Below are 21,747 nucleotides of genomic sequence, written 5' to 3'. Positions count from 1 at the left end.
GAAATTACTTTGGCAACCAGAGTCATAATTTCTTAGGCAGATACCTTAAAAGATAAAGAAATAGTTTTACTTACGATCTCTTATGGAAAGCAGATCAATAGTTCAAGAAAACTCTCTACTTTTAACAAAGAGAAAACAAAAACTTTGCACCAGTGCACTTTTGATGTTAAAACTAATTTTCTACATTAATTTATCGCAATCTTAGCTAGTATTGGCCACATATAAAATTTCTTTCTAAAGATCTTTTCTTCATAAACCTTCTTGCTCTTTCTGTTTTGCATTTAGATTTTGTCCTAAATGTTTCCTCTTGAAATAACTGGTCTCATGTTAGGACAAAATTATTTTCTTTTCCCTTCACAAATCTGTCTTTTTATTCTTCATAATTTTTCTCACCAACAGCACATATCCTACTTTCTTCACGTACAGGGGCGTTTCCCTTGTCATTTCCAGTAGTCTTAGTTATGTTTATCAGAAATCTTAATGCTTTGGAACCTTAATGTCCAGTGAAAACCAAGTTGCAAGCAAATGTGAGTTCAGTTACAACAATCTTTAAATTGGCAAATTGATGAATATATTTTCTAATTTAGAAATGTGTTGTTTTCACAATACAATCTTTCAATAAAGCTTGAAACCTGTTCATTAAGCAGATAAACCTTTGTTCATTATTTTATCTTGCTTACATCTGTTTAATTTACTTGTTTTTAACAATTATGCCCAGACTGCCCCTAAAACTTTATGAGGCGTTAAGTAAAAATCAATGATTATTTTAAGGTTTCTTTTTTTCCTAGTCACTTCGCAAGAGAGATGCCATGAACTTGTTTGACTCTTAGTAAACACAAGCCGAGTAAAAGTTTTATATTTAATGCTAGTAACTCTAAAGACGTATCTATTTTAAATAAACCAAAACCTTAAATTAGCTTTAGTGCTGTAAATTTTCCCAGATGGTATGAGCCTGAAAAACATTTGGGTGAGTTTTACCTTTGTGAGTTTAGAATGCCCAATGCTTAGGGTTGCTTCCCTTCAAAGTAACTAAATTGAGCTCTTTTGCAAATTAATTTTAACAATACCTCCCTTTGGGAGAGAAAACATCTCACATATATAACATGCATGGACACACACACACACAAAATACACAGAAAAGATGCACAGAAAATCTTAATTTTGTTTTGACTAATATTTGTGAAGAGGACATTATAGGCCCAATTTTTAAATACTTCCTGTTTGTTCTTTATTGTATGTTTATGAAAAACTTTCCACTAAGTTTCCATTTCCCTCTTTTCCTTCTTGTTTTTTTCTTCTTTAGTCTCAGAGATTGTAGGCTGTGTTTAAATTTCAAAGATATGAGAAGCTTTATGATTTCAAGGGACAGAGAAAGAATGTAAATTTTTTTTTCTTGAATTTCAGGGTAATTGCTATATAAAATTTACCATTTGAAAAAATTAAAGAACATTTTTATTCCAATATCCTGATCTTTTGTAAATTTTACAAACATCTTGAGAGGAATAGGCAAGGCTTGGAGATTGATAGAGCTAGGTGGGCTTTAACTTGTTTCTACAGTTGTAATTCTGGTTTTGTAGAAATTTCTTTTTTTTTAAATTTTTATTTATTTATGATAGTCACAGAGAGAGAGAGAGAGAGAGGTAGAGACACAGGCAGAGGGAGAAGCAGGCTCCATGCACCGGGAGCCTTACGTGGGACTCGATCCCGGGTCTCCAGGATCGCACCCTGGGCCAAAGGCAGGCACCAAACCGCTGCGCCACCCAGGGATCCCATGGTTTTGTAGAAATTTCTACAAAAAAAGAGCAGTTGTTCTTCATTCCCCAAAGACCTGGATTACACCCTGAATATCAAGTCACTGCTCCAACTTGTTAGCTAAATTTGCTTTTTTAATCAGAGAGAACTTTAACTAAAAATGGAAACCAAATTATTTATGACTTTGTATAGCCTGTCTAAAGCTTTTAATAAAGGTAGAAGCATTTTTTTGTGAATATGCAATGTAACTTTGGCTTCTATTACCCCTGAATACTGTCCTCCTTCAACTGATAATTTATAGGAGGACATAGGAGAAATTTTGGTCATTTGTCTCCTCTGTGAAGAGAGGGTTGTAAATATGGTCAAATAATATTTGTAATTCCTCTCTAAATCGGTTGAAGTATCTGAAAGTAGAGGTAAAAGGACATTATAATTTAAAAGCTCTGTTGCTGTCCAGAGGACATGAATTTTTTGTGGTGAGGTGTCCAGGATACACCTGCAAACATACTGTATTAGAATTCTTGAGGAGGGCAGAGCCTGAGTACAGGGCCCTGGAAGGTAAGAGCAAAGGAAGCCTTGTTGCCAGTCCCAGGCACTGTTGTCAAATTCACTTTTGGGCTTTCAGCATTTATAGGAGCAACCTGGGTACTTTGAACCTAGAGGTCAGGCCAGAGTGATCTTTGTGAGTTTTGTAGGGAAAGGGAAGTTAATACAGGCATTGAGGCCAGAGTTTAAGGGGAAACACAACAAACAAACACAGAATAAAGAGACAAACCAGAAACCAGACTCTTAACTCCAAAGAACAAAGGGATGCCTCCCAGAGAGGACGTGGGTAGGGGGCTGTGTAGAATAGAGGAAGGGCATGAAGAGTCCACTTACTGTGAGGAATACTGACTAATGTATAGAGGTAAACAAACAAACAAACAAAAAACCAAGACTAATGCCAGTGAAAAACTCAATGAAACTAAAACAAACAAGGAAGAGACAAAGGGGAATTTACACAGATGTGGATGTTTATACTTGTCCTAAAGTTGAACTTCTTCTATCTTGTCAAGGGAATCCTTAAGGCTAGCCATGATACATGATACTAACAGGACAATTGAGAGCTCTTTATAATATATATATATCTTTTCAAAATATAGCCAATTGAAAGGATCCATCATCTGGCCATTGATGGGCAGGATCTATTACTAGCAACCCAAACCAATAAGCCTTTTTGTGGCTTAACCCAGGACACAAGAGGTGTCCAGAGAGGGCATAGTTGGTGCAGTCTCCATGATCCAGAAGATTACTGCCAAAATTCTGTTAAGAAAGCAAAGGCCTTTAGTACATAGGCAGTAAAGGCAGTATAGTGGAAAGAGTGTTTGCAGTCTCCCATGAAAATATGAGATTCCTCCCCTCACAGATCTCTAATCTGTGACATCACATGGGTGCTTCTGGAATGGGACTTTCCAGCACTAACAAGCAATGAGGGTTGAGACCACAAAGGTTCTCATGGGCTGGAACCTCTCATGACAAACACTGCTGAGAACTGGCACAACCTGACAGAGAGAAAGAGACTTGGATGCCCACTCTAGTCCACTGGCACCAAGGTGGCTCCTGGTGAGTGCACCCTCTAGATGGGGGAGATCAAAGAAAATATTGTCACTGGTCGTGAAGCCAAACTCTTAGGACATAGAAGAAAACCAGAGGAAAAATCTACCAGGTTGATCTAAGCCTTGGGTATCTTGGAACCAAAATAACATCTAGGAGGAATGTGTCATGGGGTTGAGTACTGTGTGTTGTGTGTCCACCAGTTTTGCTGCTTTGGCTTCCATAGTGGAACTCAGCAACAGATAACAAACAACATAAATGACATAGACCAAGGAAAACAGAGACCACCTCTGGGATGAAATGATCAGTAACTAAAGAGTATTCAACCGACCTGAACCAAACAGTCCCTGAGCCCAAGGAACTGGTTCCACAATATTTTCTCTTGCTGATCTAAATTGAGAAAGAGAGGAAAAGGACTCTGATCACTCTTGCTCCCTCTGCCTGAGCAGATAGCAATTCCAGGAGGCTGACATAGGGAGCAATCTTACCGGCCACGGCTCTCTGTCGGATGTCCCAAGAATGTCTCACCTGCAGCGCCATCGGGGGTGGGTGGTGTTCTTCTAGTTAAAGAATCCTACTGACTATACCAAGTGTCTGAGAGCGAGAATGTCACACCCCATTCTTGGGGGGCAAGAGTACTTGTCTCATTCAAGGTCCTTCTGGCTAGATCAACAATCAAATTGACATGAGACATTACCAGGAGAAATCAAATTTAATAGCACATGTGTGGGGAATCCACACACACATGGCAGTCAGGCATCATGGGGTACAGATGTCATCCTGAAATAAGAGAGCGGTTTGAGGTTTGAGACTCCAAAGAGAAGGAAAGCAATTCACAGGAAGAGGAAAACCAGTAAATGCTTGGTAAACAAATATTTGCCCTGCCGTGTAGTTGGGCTACTCAGATAAAATTTATCCTTGGCAATGACCCTTATTCTGCAAAGACTCTGCAACTGAGAATGCTCTATGTAGATAAGGGAGGGGCAAGAGTTTCCCTGGAGCTGGTGGTGTCTTTGAGGGCCTTCAGCTCAGAGTAATCTTCATGCCAAAGTGGCCCATCTAGGGGCCGCCTGCCTTCAGCCCCTGGACCTGTTTGTGTCCACTTGTGAGGGCTGAGCCTTCTGTGATTGGGGGTCTCAGCGAACCCTGGGGTTTCCACCTGAGACAAAGAATTTATGAAGGTGGGGGGGGGGACAGGAACATAGGCTTCCCTTCAAACTTTTCCCTCCCACCCTTTCTCAGGTTCTACTGCGGTGTAATTTGATAAAATAAACCTCACCCACTGAAAGAGCACAGTTTGAAACGTTTTTCTTCTTGTCTTTAGTACTTCTCAAATTTTACATGTGGTACAATTTTGTGGTGGATTTCAGTTCTACGTGTTAAACACACACACCATTTCAGGGAACTACCATCACAAACATACAAAGCAATGCTATCCCCTCCCCAGAAGGGTCTGTAACTAGGACTTCCGTTTCTCTGATGGCAGGCAGTCCAGCTGCTGAGGTTGGGACTTCAAGTGCTGATGTGGTTTCCGTGGGCTGTGCTGCCACGTGCGCTGGCTCAGCTCTATGGAGCCCTGCAGGTGCTCCTCCCAAGTGCCCTGCGTGCACCCTCCAGGGGTCGGCCTGTGACTGGCGGCGATCTTCCCCCAAAGCTCTCTAAGTGGGTGCTCCTTCAGGGGCTCTGGTCAGGTGTATACAGCTGGAGTGAGAGACTGGGAGGTCTATGAAGTTAAAGAGCCTCCTGGGGATTGAGAATAGTTCTTTCTTGATCTAGGTGCTGGTTTATAGGTGTGTTTTATTTGTGCAAATGTATTGGGCTGTGCATTTCTGATGTGTGCACTTTCTGTGTATCATTTACACTCCAATACAAAGGTTTTAAATTTTACTGGGGGGAGGCCTGAGTGGCTCAGCGGTTGAGCACTTCCCTTCAGCCCAGGTCATGATCCTGGAGTCACGGATCGAGTCCCACATCAGGCTCCCTGCATGGAGCCTGCTTCTCCCTCTGCCTGTGTCTCTGCCTCTCTCTCTCTCTCTCTCTCTCTCTCTGTGTGTCTCATGAATAAATAAATAAATAAATAAATAAATAAAATATTTAAAAAAATAAAATAATAAAATAAAATAAAATGAATTTTACTGGAAAACCTCTCCAAACCATTATACTCTGTTTACTTAATTCTTTAAATATAGCTTTCTTAATAGAGGGACACCCCAGTAGCTCAGTCCATTAAGCAGCCAATTCTTGATTTCATCACAAGTCTATCCCCCAGGAGGGTCTTTAACTTCATAAAATATTTGGGGAATCCAAGGCAGCTAGAGAGGATGTTAGAGGCCACCTTCAGCCTTCTTCATTTAGAAGACCTCTCTCTTCTCTACCAAGAAGGCATAGGCTGTAGGTCAAGAAGGGATGGAAGGCTCAAAGAAACTGGCACACTATGACACCCCTATTTCTTTCCCTTTTTAAAAGATTTTATTTATTTATTCATGAGAGACAAACAGAAAGCCAGAGACATAGGCAGAGGGAGAAGCTGGCTCCCTGCAGGGAGCCTGATGTGGGACTTGATCCCAAGACCCTGGGCTCATGCCCTGAGCTGAAGGCACATACTCAACCACTGAGTTACTCAGGCATCCCTGATACCCCTGTTTCACATGCTGTGTTGTCCCCACATGCTCAGAGTCCCAATTATCTATGTTCTGGCTCATTCTCCATAACAATCAGGTAACCAACAACGATCAGTCATTTGAGGTATGTGTGGGATATAAGAGAGAAGGACCAAACCAGACCAAATCAACATATTACCACAGAGTGAGGAGAGTTTAAAAACCTCAGCAAGCAGAGAACTAAAAAGGAGCTTTTGAAATGAAAATATAATCCTAAACTAAACATTTCAAGCAAGGATCGAAGAGATGTAAAAACACAAAACCAAACCAAATCTTCCCAAGAAGTAGAATTAACCTCTAACATAAAAGAAAAAGGAGACAGAGGAATTAACTCAGAGAGAAGAGGGAAAGGAGGCAGAGGACAGAGGGAAGTGAGGACATGCGAAGGAAAAGGGGAGCCCTGTGGGCAAGTCACTTAGGAGGGCGTTAACATAAGCAGTTTGAGGGTGGGAAGTGGCCTTGGTCCACAACCAGCAGAAATAACCCAACAGATGGCAGAGGAAGCATGGAGGGCACAATGAAGCTGATAGGAAACAGTCACTTTTCCTTCCTTAAAATCTCCCTGTGGCATGTCTATGTCTGAGGAACTTAGAATCTCGAGGAGAAGCCTGAGGGTCAGATTCAGGATTGGACCAGGGCAAGGGCAGGAGTGGTGGTCTGGGATACACTGAGGTGGGCTGCCTAGAAGGAGGGTTAGGATGGGGCTGTTTGTCCAGCAAGGCTGAGTGTGCGCCCTGAGCACTGCATTCTTCTCCATATGCAAATCCAATGTGTCCCTACCACTTCCTTGGACCACACTCTGAGGGTCAGGTATCTGGGGCCTGTGGCACGGTGTCACTTAGATTGCTGGCAGCAGGCTTCCCAGCTCCTCAAGAACAGTGGCAAGTGGCACCCTGGCCAGTGGAACACTTTGTTTCCCTCATCATTGAGACAAATCATGCCAGTCATAGGCTCTCAAAATCTGGCACTGCACTGCCTTTCTCCTAATTATTGAAATTAGGAAATAACTGAAGAAAAAAAATAAGGGAAGTAGATGAGAGAAACTATAATAGAGAAATAGAAGGCATTTTTCCTCTGAGCTCAGTTTCAGTCCTGGAGGGCAGTGGGCATTATTAGCTGAGCACAAGGAAGACAACTCAGGCTGGCAGGGCAGGACATGTGGCTTCTCTCAGTTCTGTTGCTTCCTGTCGTCCAAGGTGAGTGGGATGGGGGTTTCAGGATGGAGTACCTGCAGGGCAAGGGTTGGACATAGGGTCTCTCCTAGGGGAAATGGCAGGGTCTTTCACTCATTCAGACATTTTCTCATTCAAATTATATTTTAAAATTTTTTTGCTACCTGAAAGGTACTAAGTTAGGTATTGGGGGAAAGAGAATAAAAATAAGTAACACAAGTGTCTATTTTCTACAGCACCATTCTCCATCCCTGGCAGATAGATGGATAGACAGATGATGGATGGATGGATAGATGGATACATGGACGGATGGGCAGATGATAGGTAGATACACACAGGCACACATATATACACATATTCCAAACATTAATTCCTGAGAAATATTTAAGGAGCCAGATCTCAGGCTGCAGCTGGCAACCACTCAGTCAAGCGGGGTTCAGACATCTGGATCATTTAAAAGCCTGCACAACTGGTCTTGACTTGTAGCTAGAGTCAAGATCATCTCTTCTTAAAAGCTCAGAGTAGAGGGAGGAAGACAGGCAGCAAAACCTGGGTGTGATAAGCTCTCTGGAGAGTTACTCAACACCGGAATTCAGACTGTTTGAGTCTTTCTCTGGATAAGCCAAAGACCAGAGCCTCATCCAGTTATTTCAGCTCAACAGCCAAGACAGAATGAGCAGCGTCACCAGGGAGGGAAGACCAGAGATGAGAAGATATCTATTTCTGGGTTGGATGTCAAATCCGTGGGGGCAGCTGACGCTTGATGCTCTAAGGAGGCAGGAGCAAGGTCCATGGCCCCCCAGCTCTGTTCTTTCTCCTTCTCCAGAAACACAGGGCTTAGGGCAGGCTGCAGAGAGTGTCTCCTCTGGGAAGGAAGTCATCATGGGAAATGAAGTGAACCCATTTACTTATCCGTTGACCTCTTTAAGATACGTATAGAGGTAAAACATTCTGATGGGGAGAGTCTTATGCAGAACACCTATTGGGAAAATGGGTGTCTTACTATTTTCTTAACTTGGAAGTTCATGTGCATAAGAGGGCTGCATATGCATATGAGTCATAAGAGTAAAAGACCACAGGCTTAGTGGCTTAAACTAGAGGAATTTCTTTTCTCACAGTTCTCAATGCTGGGCCATCCAAATTGAGGTGCAAGCAGATTCAATTAGTGATGAAAGCTCTCGTTCTGGGTTTCAGGCAGCCACCTTCTCACAGTGACCTCCACCTTGTGCCCAGGCAAGGAGAGACAGGGAGATCAGGAGACAGAGACAGAGAGAAAGAAGGAGAGAGAAGCTCTCAGGTGACTTTTCTTACAAGAGCACCGATCCTATCTTGACATCCCCATCACAATCTCCTCTAGCCCGAATGACCTCCCAAAGGCCCCATCTTCCAATACCATCCCGTTAGAGCTTACAACTTCAACATAGGAATTTAGGGATAACACAAACATTGTCCTCGACAATCTAGAGGCAGAATTGGTCAAGGGGTGAACAGCGCTAGCTCATCTGTTGTCACTTTGACATCACTACCACCCCCTCTAAGTCCTCTTCTGCATTACTGCCCCAAACCTGGGAATCACCTTTCCTCCAGTCCCCTTCCTTCAATGGGCTGGAGTTTGTCCATGGAAGCAGGTGTCAGAGATTTAGAGGGGGGGAGAACAGCCTCACTCTCTGGAGGCAGCTAAAGTGGCTTGGGTAGATGACAGATTCAGAGTGGCTTCCTGTCACATACCCAGGAACCTTTACTCTGCTGGTGGAGACTGAAGATAATTAGTGGCATTTTCTCAGAGAATTTTCAGAATCACAGCAGATTCTTATGGACTCTTGAGAAAACCCATCCTGGGACTTCGGCTGCAAACACAGCATCACCTTCCCTCACCATGAGTCAATACAGATACTAGTATATGACTGCTCATAGCAAGATTTTCGCTGGCCAAAGAGTCAAACGACCCATGATTCATCAGCTGGTGAACGGATAAGCTAAATGTGGCCAGTCCCTGCCATGGACTGCAGTGCCCACACGTGCTATCACATGGATGAGCCTTAACACACATTACACTAAGTGAATGAAGCCAGACAAAAAGGTCATAGATTGAAGGATTCCATGTATAAGAAGTGTCCAGAATAGAGAAATCTATAGACAGAATGTAGATCCGTGGTTGTGGAAGGCTTCAGGTAAGAGGGAAGTGGGGAATGACAAGGGGTACAGGGTTTCCTTCTGCAGTGACAAAATGTTCTGGAATTAGAGGTGATGGTGGCACAACTTTGTGAAAGTCCTAAAACCACCTAAAGCTACACTTAAAATTCGTGATATGTGAATTATATCTCAACCTATAAAGTCAACAAAAGTAAACTCTGAGCCTTAAAATGCTTTAATTTGTTTTAGAAAGGGAGAAAATTCTCATTGTCTTTAACTTAACAGTTGGAAAAAGAGCACTAGTGGTATTCTTGAGAAAAGAAGATGAATAAAATTATACATATGAGAAAGTAATGACAGGAAATAAAAACAGAAACACGAACTAATCTCAAAGCTGGTTTAATGGGGAAAAAACATGGAGGAGAGGAGGAGAAACAGGAGGAGGACATCCCGCAGCAGGTGTAATCCACCTAAATCAGACGGTGCATGTGGTTTGAACGTGTAATTAAAACAGAGGCAAACATTTTAATTATAAAAGCATACTTGCTAAGTGTAGAGGTTTATGCTAATAATGCTCTGTGAAATAGATTAACTTTCTGGGAAAAGGAACCAAACCAATAGAACAGATTCAAGAACCATCAAAGAATTTGAATAGTCGTTATTCAGGGGAAAACAATTTCATGTAATCAAGAATTTGTCCCGAGGGGAGGGGCAAGACGGCGGAAGAGTAGGGTCCCCAAATCACCTGTCTCCACCAAATTACCTAGAAAACCTTCAAATTATCCTGAAAATCTATCAATTCGGCCTGAGATTTAAAGAGAGACCAGCTGGAATGCTACAGTGAGAAGAGTTCGCGCATCTATCAAGGTAGGAAGACGGGGGGGGGGGGGGGGGGGGGGGGGGGGGGGGGGGGAAGAAATAAAGACACAAAGGCCTCCAAGGGGGAGGGGCCCCGCGAGGAGCCGGGCTGAGGCCGGGGCGAGTGTCCCCAGGACAGGAGAGCCCCGTCCCGGAGGAGCAGGAGCTGCACCAACCTTCCCGGGGGAAAGGGGCTCGCAGGGAGTTGGAGCAGGACCCAGGAGGGCGAGGATGCCCTCGGGCTCCCCGGGACAGTAACAGCAACTGCGCGCCCAGGAGAGTGCGCCGAGCCCCCTAAGGGCTGCAGCGCGCACAGCGGGGACCCGGCGGGACCCGGAGCAGCTGGAGGGGCTCGGGCGGCGGCTCCGCGGAGGGGGCTGCGCGGCCCCGGGAGCAGCTCGGAGGGGCTCGGGCAGAGGAAGAGGCTCGGTGCGGAGGGGGCTGCGCGGTTCCAGGAGCAGCTCGGAGGGGCTCGGGCGGCGGCTCCGCGGAGGGGGCTGCGCGGCCCGGGAGCGCGAATCCAACAGCGCAGGCCCCGGAGCACAGGGCGCCGGGACACAGCCCAGGATCCGGCCTCCCCCGGGACAGGCAGAGGCCGGGAGGGCCCAGGACAGCAAGGACGCTCCTGCCCCAGCTGAGCAGATCAGCGGCCCCGCCCCGGAGCCTCCGGGCCCTGCAGACGGAGTTCCTGCCGGAGCTGAATCCAGGTTTCCAGAGCTGCCCCGCCACTGGGGCTGTTCCTCCTGCGGCCTCACGGGGTAAACAACCCCCACTGAGCCCTGCACCAGGCCGGGGCACAGCAGCTCCCCCAACTGCTAACACCTGAAAACCAGCACAACAGGCCCCTCCCCCAGAACACCAGCTAGACTGACAACTTCCAGGAGAAGCCAAGGGACTTAAAGTACACAGAATCAGAAGATACTGCCCCGTGGTTCTTTTTTTTTGTTTGTTTTGTTTTGCTTTTTGATTTGTTTCCTTCCCCCACCCCTTTTTTTCTCCTTTCTTTTTCTTTCTCTTTTTCTTCTTTTTTTTTTTTCGTTTTTTTTTCTTTCTTCCCTTTTTTTTCTCTTTCTCTTTTCTTTCCTTCTTTCTCTCCTCTCTTTTTCTCTTTTTCCCAATACAACTTGCTTTTGGCCACTCTGCACTGAGCAAAATGACTAGAAGGAAAACCTCACCTCAAAAGAAAGAATCAGAAACAGTCCTCTCTCCCACAGAGTTACAAAATCTGGATTACAATTCAATGTCAGAAAGCCAATTCAGAAGCACTATTATACAGCTACTGGTGGCTCTAGAAAAAAGTATAAAGGACTCAAGAGACTTCATGACTGCAGAATTTAGAGCTAATCAGGCAGAAATTAAAAATCAATTGAATGAGATGCAATCCAAACTAGAAGTCCTAACGACGAGGGTTAACGAGGTGGAAGAACGAGTGAGTGACATAGAAGACAAGTTGATAGCAAAGAGGGAAACTGAGGAAAAAAGAGACAAACAATTAAAAGACCATGAAGATAGATTAAGGGAAATAAACGACAGCCTGAGAAAGAAAAACCTACGTTTAATTGGTGTTCCCGAGGGCGCCGAAAGGGACAGAGGGCCAGAATATGTATTTGAACAAATTCTAGCTGAAAACTTTCCTAATCTGGGAAGGGAAACAGGCATTCAGATCCAGGAAATAGAGAGATTCCCCCCCTAAAATCAATAAAAACCGTTCAACACCTCGACATTTAATAGTGAAGCTTGCAAATTCCAAAGATAAAGAGAAGATCCTTAAAGCAGCAAGAGACAAGAAATCCCTGACTTTTATGGGGAGGAGTATTAGGGTAACAGCAGACCTCTCCACAGAGACCTGGCAGGCCACAAAGGGCTGGCAGGATATATTCAGGGTCCTAAATGAGAAGAACATGCAACCAAGAATACTTTATCCAGCAAGGCTCTCATTCAAAATGGAAGGAGAGATAAAGAGCTTCCAAGACAGGCAGCAACTAAAAGAATATGTGACCTCGAAACCAGCTCTGCAAGAAATTTTAAGGGGGACTCTTAAAATTCCCCTTTAAGAAGAAGTTCAGTGGAACAGTCCACAAAAACAAGGACTGAATAGATATCATGATGACACTAAACTCATATCTCTCAATAGTAACTCTGAGTGTGAACGGGCTTAATGACCCCATCAAAAGGCACAGGGTTTCAGACTGGATAAAAAAGCAGGACCCATCTATTTGCTGTCTACAAGAGACTCATTTTAGACAGAAGGACACCTACAGCCTGAAAATAAAAGGTTGGAGAACCATTTACCATTTGAATGGTCCTCAAAAGAAAGCAGGGGTAGCCATCCTTATATCAGATAAACTAAAATTTACCCCAAAGACTGTAGTGAGAGATGAAGAGGGACACTATATCATACTTAAAGGATCTATTCAACAAGAGGACTTAACAATCCTCAATATATATGCTCCGAATGTGGGAGCTGCCAAATATATAAATCAATTATTAACCAAAGTGAAGAAATACTTAGATAATAATACACTTATACTTGGTGACTTCAATCTAGCTCTTTCTATACTCGATAGATCTTCTAAGCACAACATCTCCAAAGAAACGAGAGCTTTAAATGATACACTGGACCAGATGGATTTCACAGATATCTACAGAACTTTACATCCAAACTCAACTGAATACACATTCTTCTCAAGCGCACATGGAACTTTCTCCAGAATAGACCACATATTGGGTCACAAATCGAGTCTGAACCGATACCAAAAGATTGGGATTGTCCCCTGCATATTCTCGGACCATAATGCCTTGAAATTAGAACTAAATCACAACAAGAAGTTTGGAAGGACCTCAAACACATGGAGGTTAAGGACCATCCTGCTAAAAGATAAAAGGGTCAACCAGGAAATTAAGGAAGAATTAAAAAGATTCATGGAAACTAATGAGAATGAAGATACAACCGTTCAAAATCTTTGGGATGCAGCAAAAGCAGTCCTAAGGGGGAAATACATCGCAATACAAGCATCCATTCAAAAACTGGAAAGAACTCAAATACAAAAGCTAACCTTACACATAAAGGAGCTAGAGAAAAAAACAGCAAATAGATCCTACACCCAAGAGAAGAAGGGAGTTAATAAAGATTCGAGCAGAACTCAATGAAATCGAGACCAGAAGAACTGTGGAACAGATCAACAGAACCAGGAGTTGGTTCTTTGAAAGAATTAATAAGATAGATAAACCATTAGCCAGCCTTATTAAAAAGAAGAGAGAGAAGACTCAAATTAATAAAATCATGAATGAGAAAGGAGAGATCACTACCAACACCAAGGAAATACAAACGATTTTAAAAACATATTATGAACAGCTATACGCCAATAAATTAGGCAATCTAGAAGAAATGGACGCATTCCTGGAAAGCCACAAACTACCAAAACTGGAACAGGAAGAAATAGAAAACCTGAACAGGCCAATAACCAGGGAGGAAATTGAAGCAGTCATCAAAAACCTCCCAAGACACAAGAGTCCAGGGCCAGATGGCTTCCCAGGGGAATTTTATCAAACGTTTAAAGAAGAAACCATACCTATTCTCCTAAAGCTGTTTGGAAAGATAGAAAGAGATGGAGTACTTCCAAATTCGTTCTATGAAGCCAGCATCACCTTAATTCCAAAGCCAGACAAAGACCCCACCAAAAAGGAGAATTACAGACCAATATCCCTGATGAACATGGATGCAAAAATTCTCAACAAGATACTGGCCAATAGGATCCAACAGTACATTAAGAAAATGATTCACCATGGCCAAGTAGGATTTATCCCTGGGACACAAGGCTGGTTCAACACCCGTAAAACAATCAATGTGATTCATCATATCAGCAAGAGAAAAACCAAGAACCATATGATCCTCTCATTGGATGCAGAGAAAGCATTTGACAAAATACAGCATCCATTCCTGATCAAAACTCTTCAGAGTGTAGGGATAGAGGGAACATTCCTCGACATCTTAAAAGCCATCTATGAAAAGCCCACAGCAAATATCATTCTCAATGGGGAAGCACTGGGAGCCTTTCCCCTAAGATCAGGAACAAGACAGGGATGTCCACTCTCACCACTGCTGTTCAACATAGTACTGGAAGTCCTAGCCTCAGCAATCAGACAACAAAAAGACATTAAAGGCATTCAAATTGGCAAAGAAGAAGTCAAACTCTCCCTCTTCGCCGATGACATGATACTCTACATAGAAAAACCAAAAGTCTCCACCCCAAGATTGCTAGAACTCATACAGCAATTCGGTAGCGTGGCAGGATACAAAATCAATGCCCAGAAGTCAGTGGCATTTCTATACACTAACAATGAGACTGAAGAAAGAGAAATTAAGGAGTCAATCCCATTTACAATTGCACCCAAAAGCATAAGATACCTAGGAATAAACCTAACTAAAGATGTAAAGGATCTATACCCTCAAAACTATAGAACACTTCTGAAAGAAATTGAGGAAGACACAAAGAGATGGAAAAATATTCCATGCTCATGGATTGGCAGAATTAATATTGTGAAAATGTCAATGTTACCCAGGGCAATATACACGTTTAATGCAATCCCTATCAAAATACCATGGACTTTCTTCAGAGAGTTAGAACAAATTATTTTAAGATTTGTGTGGAATCAGAAAAGACCCCGAATAGCCAGGGGAATTTTAAAAAAGAAAACCATATCTGGGGGCATCACAATGCCAGATTTCAGGTTGTACTACAAAGCTGTGGTCATCAAGACAGTGTGGTACTGGCACAAAAACAGACACATAGATCAGTGGAACAGAGTAGAGAATCCAGAAGTGGACCCTGAACTTTATGGGCAACTAATATTCGGTAAAGGAGGAAAGACTATCCATTGGAAGAAAGACAGTCTCTTCAAGAAATGGTGCTGGGAAAATTGGACATCCACATGCAGAAGAATGAAACTAGACCACTCTCTTTCACCATACACAAAGATAAACTCAAAATGGATGAAAGATCTAAATGTGAGACAAGATTCCATCAAAATCCTAGAGGAGAACACAGGCAACACTCTTTTTGAACTCGGCCACAGTAACTTCTTGCAAGATACATCCACGAAGGCAAAAGAAACAAAAGCAAAAATGAACTATTGGGACTTCATCAAGATAAGAAGCTTTTGCACAGCAAAGGATACAGTCAACAAAACTCAAAGACAACCTACAGAATGGGAGAATTTATTTGCAAATGACATATCAGATAAAGGGCTAGTTTCCAAGATCTATAAAGAACTTATTAAACTCAACACCAAAGAAACAAACAATCCAATCATGAAATGGGCAAAAGACATGAAGAGAAATCTCACAGAGGAAGACATAGACATGGCCAACATGCATATGAGAAAATGCTCTGCATCACTTGCCATCAGGGAAATACAAATCAAAACCACAATGAGATACCACCTCACACCAGTGAGAATGGGGAAAATTAACAAGGCAGGAAACAACAAATGTTGGAGAGGATGCGGAGAAAAGGGAACCCTCTTACACTGTTGGTGGGAATGTGAACTGGTGCAGCCACTCTGGAAAACTGTGTGGAGGTTCCTCAAACAGTTAAAAATATACCTGCCCTACGACCCAGCAATTGCACTGTTGGGGATTTACCCCAAAGATACAAATGCAATGAAACGCCGGGACACCTGCACCCCGATGTTCATAGCAGCAATGGCCACGATAGCCAAACTGTGGAAGGAGCCTCGGTGTCCAACGAAAGATGAATGGATAAAGAAGATGTGGTTTATGTATACAATGGAATATTACTCAGCTATTAGAAATGACAAATACCCACCATTTGCTTCGACGTGGATGGAACTGGAGGGTATTATGCTGAGTGAAGTAAGTCAGTCGGAGAAGGACAAACATTATATGTTCTCATTCATTTGGGGAATATAAATAATAGTGAAAGGGAAAATAAGGGAAGGGAGAAGAAATGTGTGGGAAATATCAGAAAGGGAGACAGAACGTAAAGACTGCTAACTCTGGGAAACGATCTAGGGGTGGTAGAAGGGGAGGAGGGCGGGGGCTGGGAGTGAATGGGTGACGGGCACTGGGTGTTATTCTGTATGTTAGTAAATTGAACACCAATAAAAAATAAATTAAAAAAAATAAATAAAATAAAAAGCAAAAAAAAAAAAAAAAAAAGAAAAAAAAAAAAAAGAATTTGTCCCAATAATGAATTTGCCAGATAGTTTTGTAGATAATTTTTAGGATTCTAAAGACACAGAAATTCCTTTGTTCTCTTTATGTGCTGATCACCAGTATTTTCAAGTTGAGAGTTTCTGAGCCAAATCCAGATACCTGGCTACTCAAGAATAATGAAAACATCTAAAACCACAGAGTCCACATCTTGAATGAGGAGACTGGGCTGAAATGGACTGGGGCCGTGCTTTCCCCTGGGTCATTTGCTCTCCAGGTGACATTGGCCACGGGGACAGGGGTGGATTATAGGAAGTTGTCACTGCTCAGCGTGGACATTTTTGTTTCAGTGAGATGGATAGTTGTGCGCTTAGGGGATTTTTGTGATGGCTTTGACCCAGTGGAGTTTTGAAGGACAAAGGTCTGTTTTGTGGAAAGTGTATCCCCTCTTTGACTGTTACTCAACTCATCAGGCACTTGGGCTTATTGGAGTTATTTGTGATGCAGGAGGCTGTGGGTCTGCCTCCAGGGGGTGGGGTGGGGTGGTGACAGGCACCTGGGTTTGTGTTTTTCAGGCTCACCTGCCCTCATGGCAGTGTCCGATGCAGTGAGTGGCCCAATGCGGGGCTCACTGACTGTGCAGTGTCGCTATGAACCCGGATGGGAGACTTACAATAAGTGGTGGTGTCAAGGAGCTGAGTGGAAAAGCTGCCGTATCCTCGTTCAAACTGATGGATCAGAGAGGGAAGCAAAGGGTGACCGAGTGTCTATCAAGGACAATCAGAAACTGCGTGTGTTCACTGTGACCATGGAGGAGCTCAGGTGGAACAATGCAGACACCTACTGGTGTGGGATTGAGAGATCTGGAACTGACCTTGGGGTTGAAGTTAAAGTGACCATTGACCCAGGTAAGAGTATTTGTGTGTGTGTGGATGCGTCTCTTCAGAACGTGCTCTGTCCTGGTCCCTGAGGTTCCTCTCCAGTGACTTAAGTGTCATTTGGAGAGAATTGTCACACAGGATGGTTGAGTCCTGAGTTCTTCAAGAATCCCAGGTGACCCCTTGGGTTGGGAGGGACAGAGCTTCTCTCAGATGCTCTCATAGCTGCTGTCCTGTCCTCGAGGAAAAGATCAAGCCTTTCTGTTTCTCTGCACAGTGCAGTGCCTAAGTCTATTGCCCACAGAGATCAAGGTGATGGTCCCAGTTTCAGCCTATGGGCCAAAGGGATCATCTTCCATGGGACCCAGAGACCCCAATTCTTGCCAATGCCTTCCTGGACCTCTAGTGCCCACGTGTCCCTGCTCTTTCTGGAGTTTGGGGCCAGGACTTTAGACTGGCTCTTCCTACCCCCTGTTCCATACCCAGTCCGAGAGGGAAGAGGCCCAGCACAGTGCGCGAGCTGTGGTTGATTCCTGAGGTCCAGGAAGGCCTCCCCAGTCAAAAACCTGTTTAAATCTGTCAAATACTTTTTCTGCATCTATGAGATGACCATACCATTTTTTTCATTGACTCAATTAATGTGCATATTATACTTACTGTTTTTCTCATGTTCAAACAATTTTATGTTCTTGGGATAAAGTTCTCCTGCAGAAAATAGAATAGTACCATCTGCAATGTATTATTGTTGGTGATGATGTACTATCTTTCTTCTATATCCTTGGATTCAACTTGCTGTATTTTTGTTGCAGACTTTTGCATTTGCGTTGAATAGTGATTTTTTTTTTTTTTACTTATAATATTTCTTTTTTGTACTGCGCTTGTCAGGTTTTGGCATCAAGAGTATGCTACTCTCATTAAGTTGATTTGGAATTGCATCCTGTTTTCCTATGTCCTGGAATTTTTTTGTGTAAGACAGACACTGCTTTCTTAAATGTTAGCGGATATCTCCATTGAAGCTCTATGGGCCTGGAGGTTTCTTTTGGACAGGTTTTATTTTATTCATACTTATTTATTTTAAGTAAGTTCTCTAGCCAACGTGGGGCTTGAACTCAAGACCTTGAGATTAAGAGTCACAAGCTGTGCCCACTGAGCCAGCCAGGTGCCCCTTGGAGAAGTTTTTAATAATGGATGTGATTCTTTTAAATAGGCATAAGATGATTCTGGTTCTCTATTTCTTTTTGTACCTCTTTTATCATATCACTTTTTTTTTTTGCTAGAAATTGGCTTATTGCACCTAAAGTTTCAAATTTATTGGCATAAACTGGTTTAGATATCCTTTTATTATCCTTTCCCCTTATTAACTCTCCTTTTTTAATAGGCTCAGAATATTGTGTGATGTGTCTGTTTTCACTCCTGATATTGATTATGAAGACCTATCCTTTTATCACAAATATCTTGCTAGGATTTTTAAATTTTTTATTATTTTAAAAAAGATTTTGTTTATTTATTCATGAGAGACAGAGACATAGGCAGAGAGAGAAGCAGGCTGTCTTCAGGAAGCCTGATGTGGGACTCCATCCCAGGATTCTGGATCAAGACTTGAGTCAAAGGCAGATGCTCAACCAATGAGCCACTCAGGTGGCCCTAGGGTTTTGTTTATTTTTAAAGAACAATTGTTGCCTTTTTGGTCTTCTCTATTTTATATTTTCTTTCTAATTCATTAACTTTTTCTTTTTTTCATTATTTACTTGCTTCTACTTTCCTCTGCAAGTGATCGTGCAGTGTCACTATGGCCCAGGGTGGGAGACCTTTGTGAAGTCATGGTGTCCAGATGCTGATTTGAATAGTTGTGCCATCCTTGTTCAAACCACTGGATCACAGCTGAAGAAGAACCAGCTGTCCATCGATCAGAAAAAGCAAACATTCTCCATGGCCATATGGGGAGAGTAAAACAACTTTTGAGAACAAATCTGCTGTTGTTTTTCTGAGGTGCTGCCCAGGCGTTTTACAGTATGGCAACCCTGCTCACACCCAATATCTAGAAGTTTAAATAAGTCCCAAAGCTTAGAATTCCTCCCTGAGTTCTTGCTTTGTTCTTTGTTCTTCCTGGGGCACCATTTAAAATAACCACTTAGATTTGATTGCATGAAGAATGAATGGCCTCCGCCCTAACCACTGTATATACAAGAGGAGCTACTACCTTGCTCTTGGTCTCCAGCTTGCTCCCGGTCTGGGATGGAGGACTGCCTTTCCCCCAGGCTTATTGGGTGCCTCTCCCCTAGATCTGTAGACAATAAACTTCGTGCCTCTACTTTCTTTTGTTCCTTTCTTTGTTCCTCAAAGAGTTAAAAATAGAGCTACCTTATGACCCAGCAATTGCACTGCTGGGGATTTGCCCCAAAGATACAGATGCAGTGAAATGCCGGAACACCTGCACCCCAATGTTTATAGCAGCAATGTCCACAATAGCCACACTGCGGAAGCAGCTTCGGTGTCCATCGAAAGATGAATAGATGAAGAAGCTGTGGTCTATGTATACAATGGAATATTACTCAGCCATTAGAAATGACAAATTCCCACCATTTGCTTTGACGTGGATGGAACTGGAGGGGATTATGCTGAGTGAAGTAAGTCAATTGGAGAAGGACAATCATTATATGGTCTCATTCATTTGGGGAATATAAAAAATAGTGAAGGGAATAAAGGGGAAAGAAGAGAAAATGAGTGGGAAATATCAGGGAGGGAGACAGAACATGAGAGACTCCTAATTCTGGGAAGCAAACAAGGGGTGGCGGGAAGGGAGGTGGGCGGGGGGTGGGGGTGACTGGGTGACGGGCACTGAGGAGGGCACTTGACGGGATGAGCACTGGGTGTTATGCAAATCGAACTCCAATAAAAATATACAAAAAGGAAAAAAAAAGAAAAAGTCTTGTGATTTAGTTTTGAATGAGTGAATGGGAAGAAGTTAAACCCAAAGGGCTGGGCATCCTGGACTTGCTGTTGCACTGTTGGCTGGTGGTGTGGGGGGTGAGAGCAATCTTGGAAAGCCCCAAAATGAGTCCAAACCCAGGAGTGGCTGATGATGGGTCAGAGCTGGAGTGTGGACAGCATCACAGGTGTGAAGAGGACAGATCTGAGTCCCTCATTTGTCCCATCTGGATGGAGAAGTCCAAACTGTCCCTGAAGACCTGTGCCTGAAGGACCAGGGAGGCTAAGGGACCAATGGAGGGACAGAAATGAACTGTTCTTGGGATCACTGGGTGAGTCCTCTGTCCTTGGAGGCCACCAAAGTAGATACAGGGACACGTGGCTATTTACATTGTCTCAAAGCTCCTCCCCACTAGCCACTCATTACTTACACATTGAAAAGGAGTAACTTCAATGAGTTTTGACAGATTTATAGCCATAACCTCCCAGTTGCCAGATATATTCTAAGTCTAGTGTTGGATTTAGCGTCACATGGGACCTTCTAGAATGCACAGGTCATCCTCTGACATATAAAACATTGAAATAGTGTCCCAACAAAATAATCTCAAAAGAGCTCAGGAAAGCTACAGATTTAATAGGAAATGCATAGAACAAACAGATGGGATGAGATCTGGATCTCAGGATGGTCCACCTGTCTGCAATCTTTAACATTCAGGCATTCTTTCTGCAGGAGGCACCGAATCAGCAGCAGGTGGAATGGGCAACCTCTGTACTCCTGGACCATCAGGGGTCTCTGGCCATTGGAACACTCAGGGGCTTTGGGATTTAATTCCAGTTTTATGGTTCCTGGTTGGTCTGGTCCTGTAAAAGCCATCATTGGCCAGAGTCCTGAATGATGTAAGAGGCCGTTATCCTTGGCAGAGCCACTGCAGGGTCCCAAGGAAGAGTGGCACCAGGAGGATCCACGCCGGAGGATTCTGGGCTACTACGGAGGAGGTCCCCGACCTGTGCAGAGCAGAGAGGGAACCAGTCTATTCCTGGGGTCAGGACAAGGGGAGTCCCCACCTAACAAGTACTCTTATTTCTCTTGGAAATGAAACCTCTGCCCATTCCTTGCTCAGAAGTCAGAGGGTGTGGGGGTGCCAATGGGACAGGAGCTGTGGTTCTCCTGCTCAGGCTGACTCTATTCTTCCCCTGGGTCCCCTGACTCCAGCTTAGTGACATCAGAGTACACAGCAGGAATCCAAGCAGGGACCCCTTCACAGAGGTCAGGAGCGCAAACCTGAGGTTGCAGAGCAGGACCCTGTGCAGAGGACACGGTGACAGGTGTGAGCTCCTTCTTAAGGCATGAGCTCCCTCTTCAGGGGCTGCCCAGCCCCTTCCTTCCTGACCTGATTCCTGAGCCCAGAGCTGCAGGCAGGCAGCCTTGGTCCCTGCCAGGGAAGCCCCTCTGAGGGCACAGACGTGCTGCCCAAGGCTCAATCTATAGGGGCCTCCCTGCAGGCTTAGCCTGGGGTCCAGCACCCATGGCCCCTGATTTCATCCTGCTTTATGGCTGCTCCCCCACAATTCCCCTCCACCTCACCTGCAGGCCAGCC

At 43.7% G+C, this 21,747-nt stretch overlaps 1 protein-coding gene across 1 annotated transcript; it reads left to right on the top strand.

The window, feature by feature from the left end:
- Nucleotides 1-7,043: 7,043 nt before the first annotated feature.
- Nucleotides 7,044-19,532, top strand: LOC144286978 (CMRF35-like molecule 7). Its single transcript, XM_077854129.1, has 3 exons — nt 7,044-7,201; nt 16,919-17,251; nt 18,993-19,532. Exons 1-3 carry the CDS (start codon nt 7,162-7,164, stop codon nt 19,169-19,171), a joined length of 552 nt encoding a protein of 183 aa, XP_077710255.1. The 5' UTR covers nt 7,044-7,161; the 3' UTR covers nt 19,172-19,532.
- The last annotated feature ends 2,215 nt before the right edge of the window (nt 19,533-21,747 follow it).

Source organism: Canis aureus, chromosome 16 (genome assembly GCF_053574225.1).
Source record: "Canis aureus isolate CA01 chromosome 16, VMU_Caureus_v.1.0, whole genome shotgun sequence".
In the NCBI taxonomy this organism is placed as follows: Eukaryota; Metazoa; Chordata; class Mammalia; order Carnivora; family Canidae; genus Canis; species Canis aureus.
This window is presented reverse-complemented; position numbering and strand designations above follow the sequence as displayed.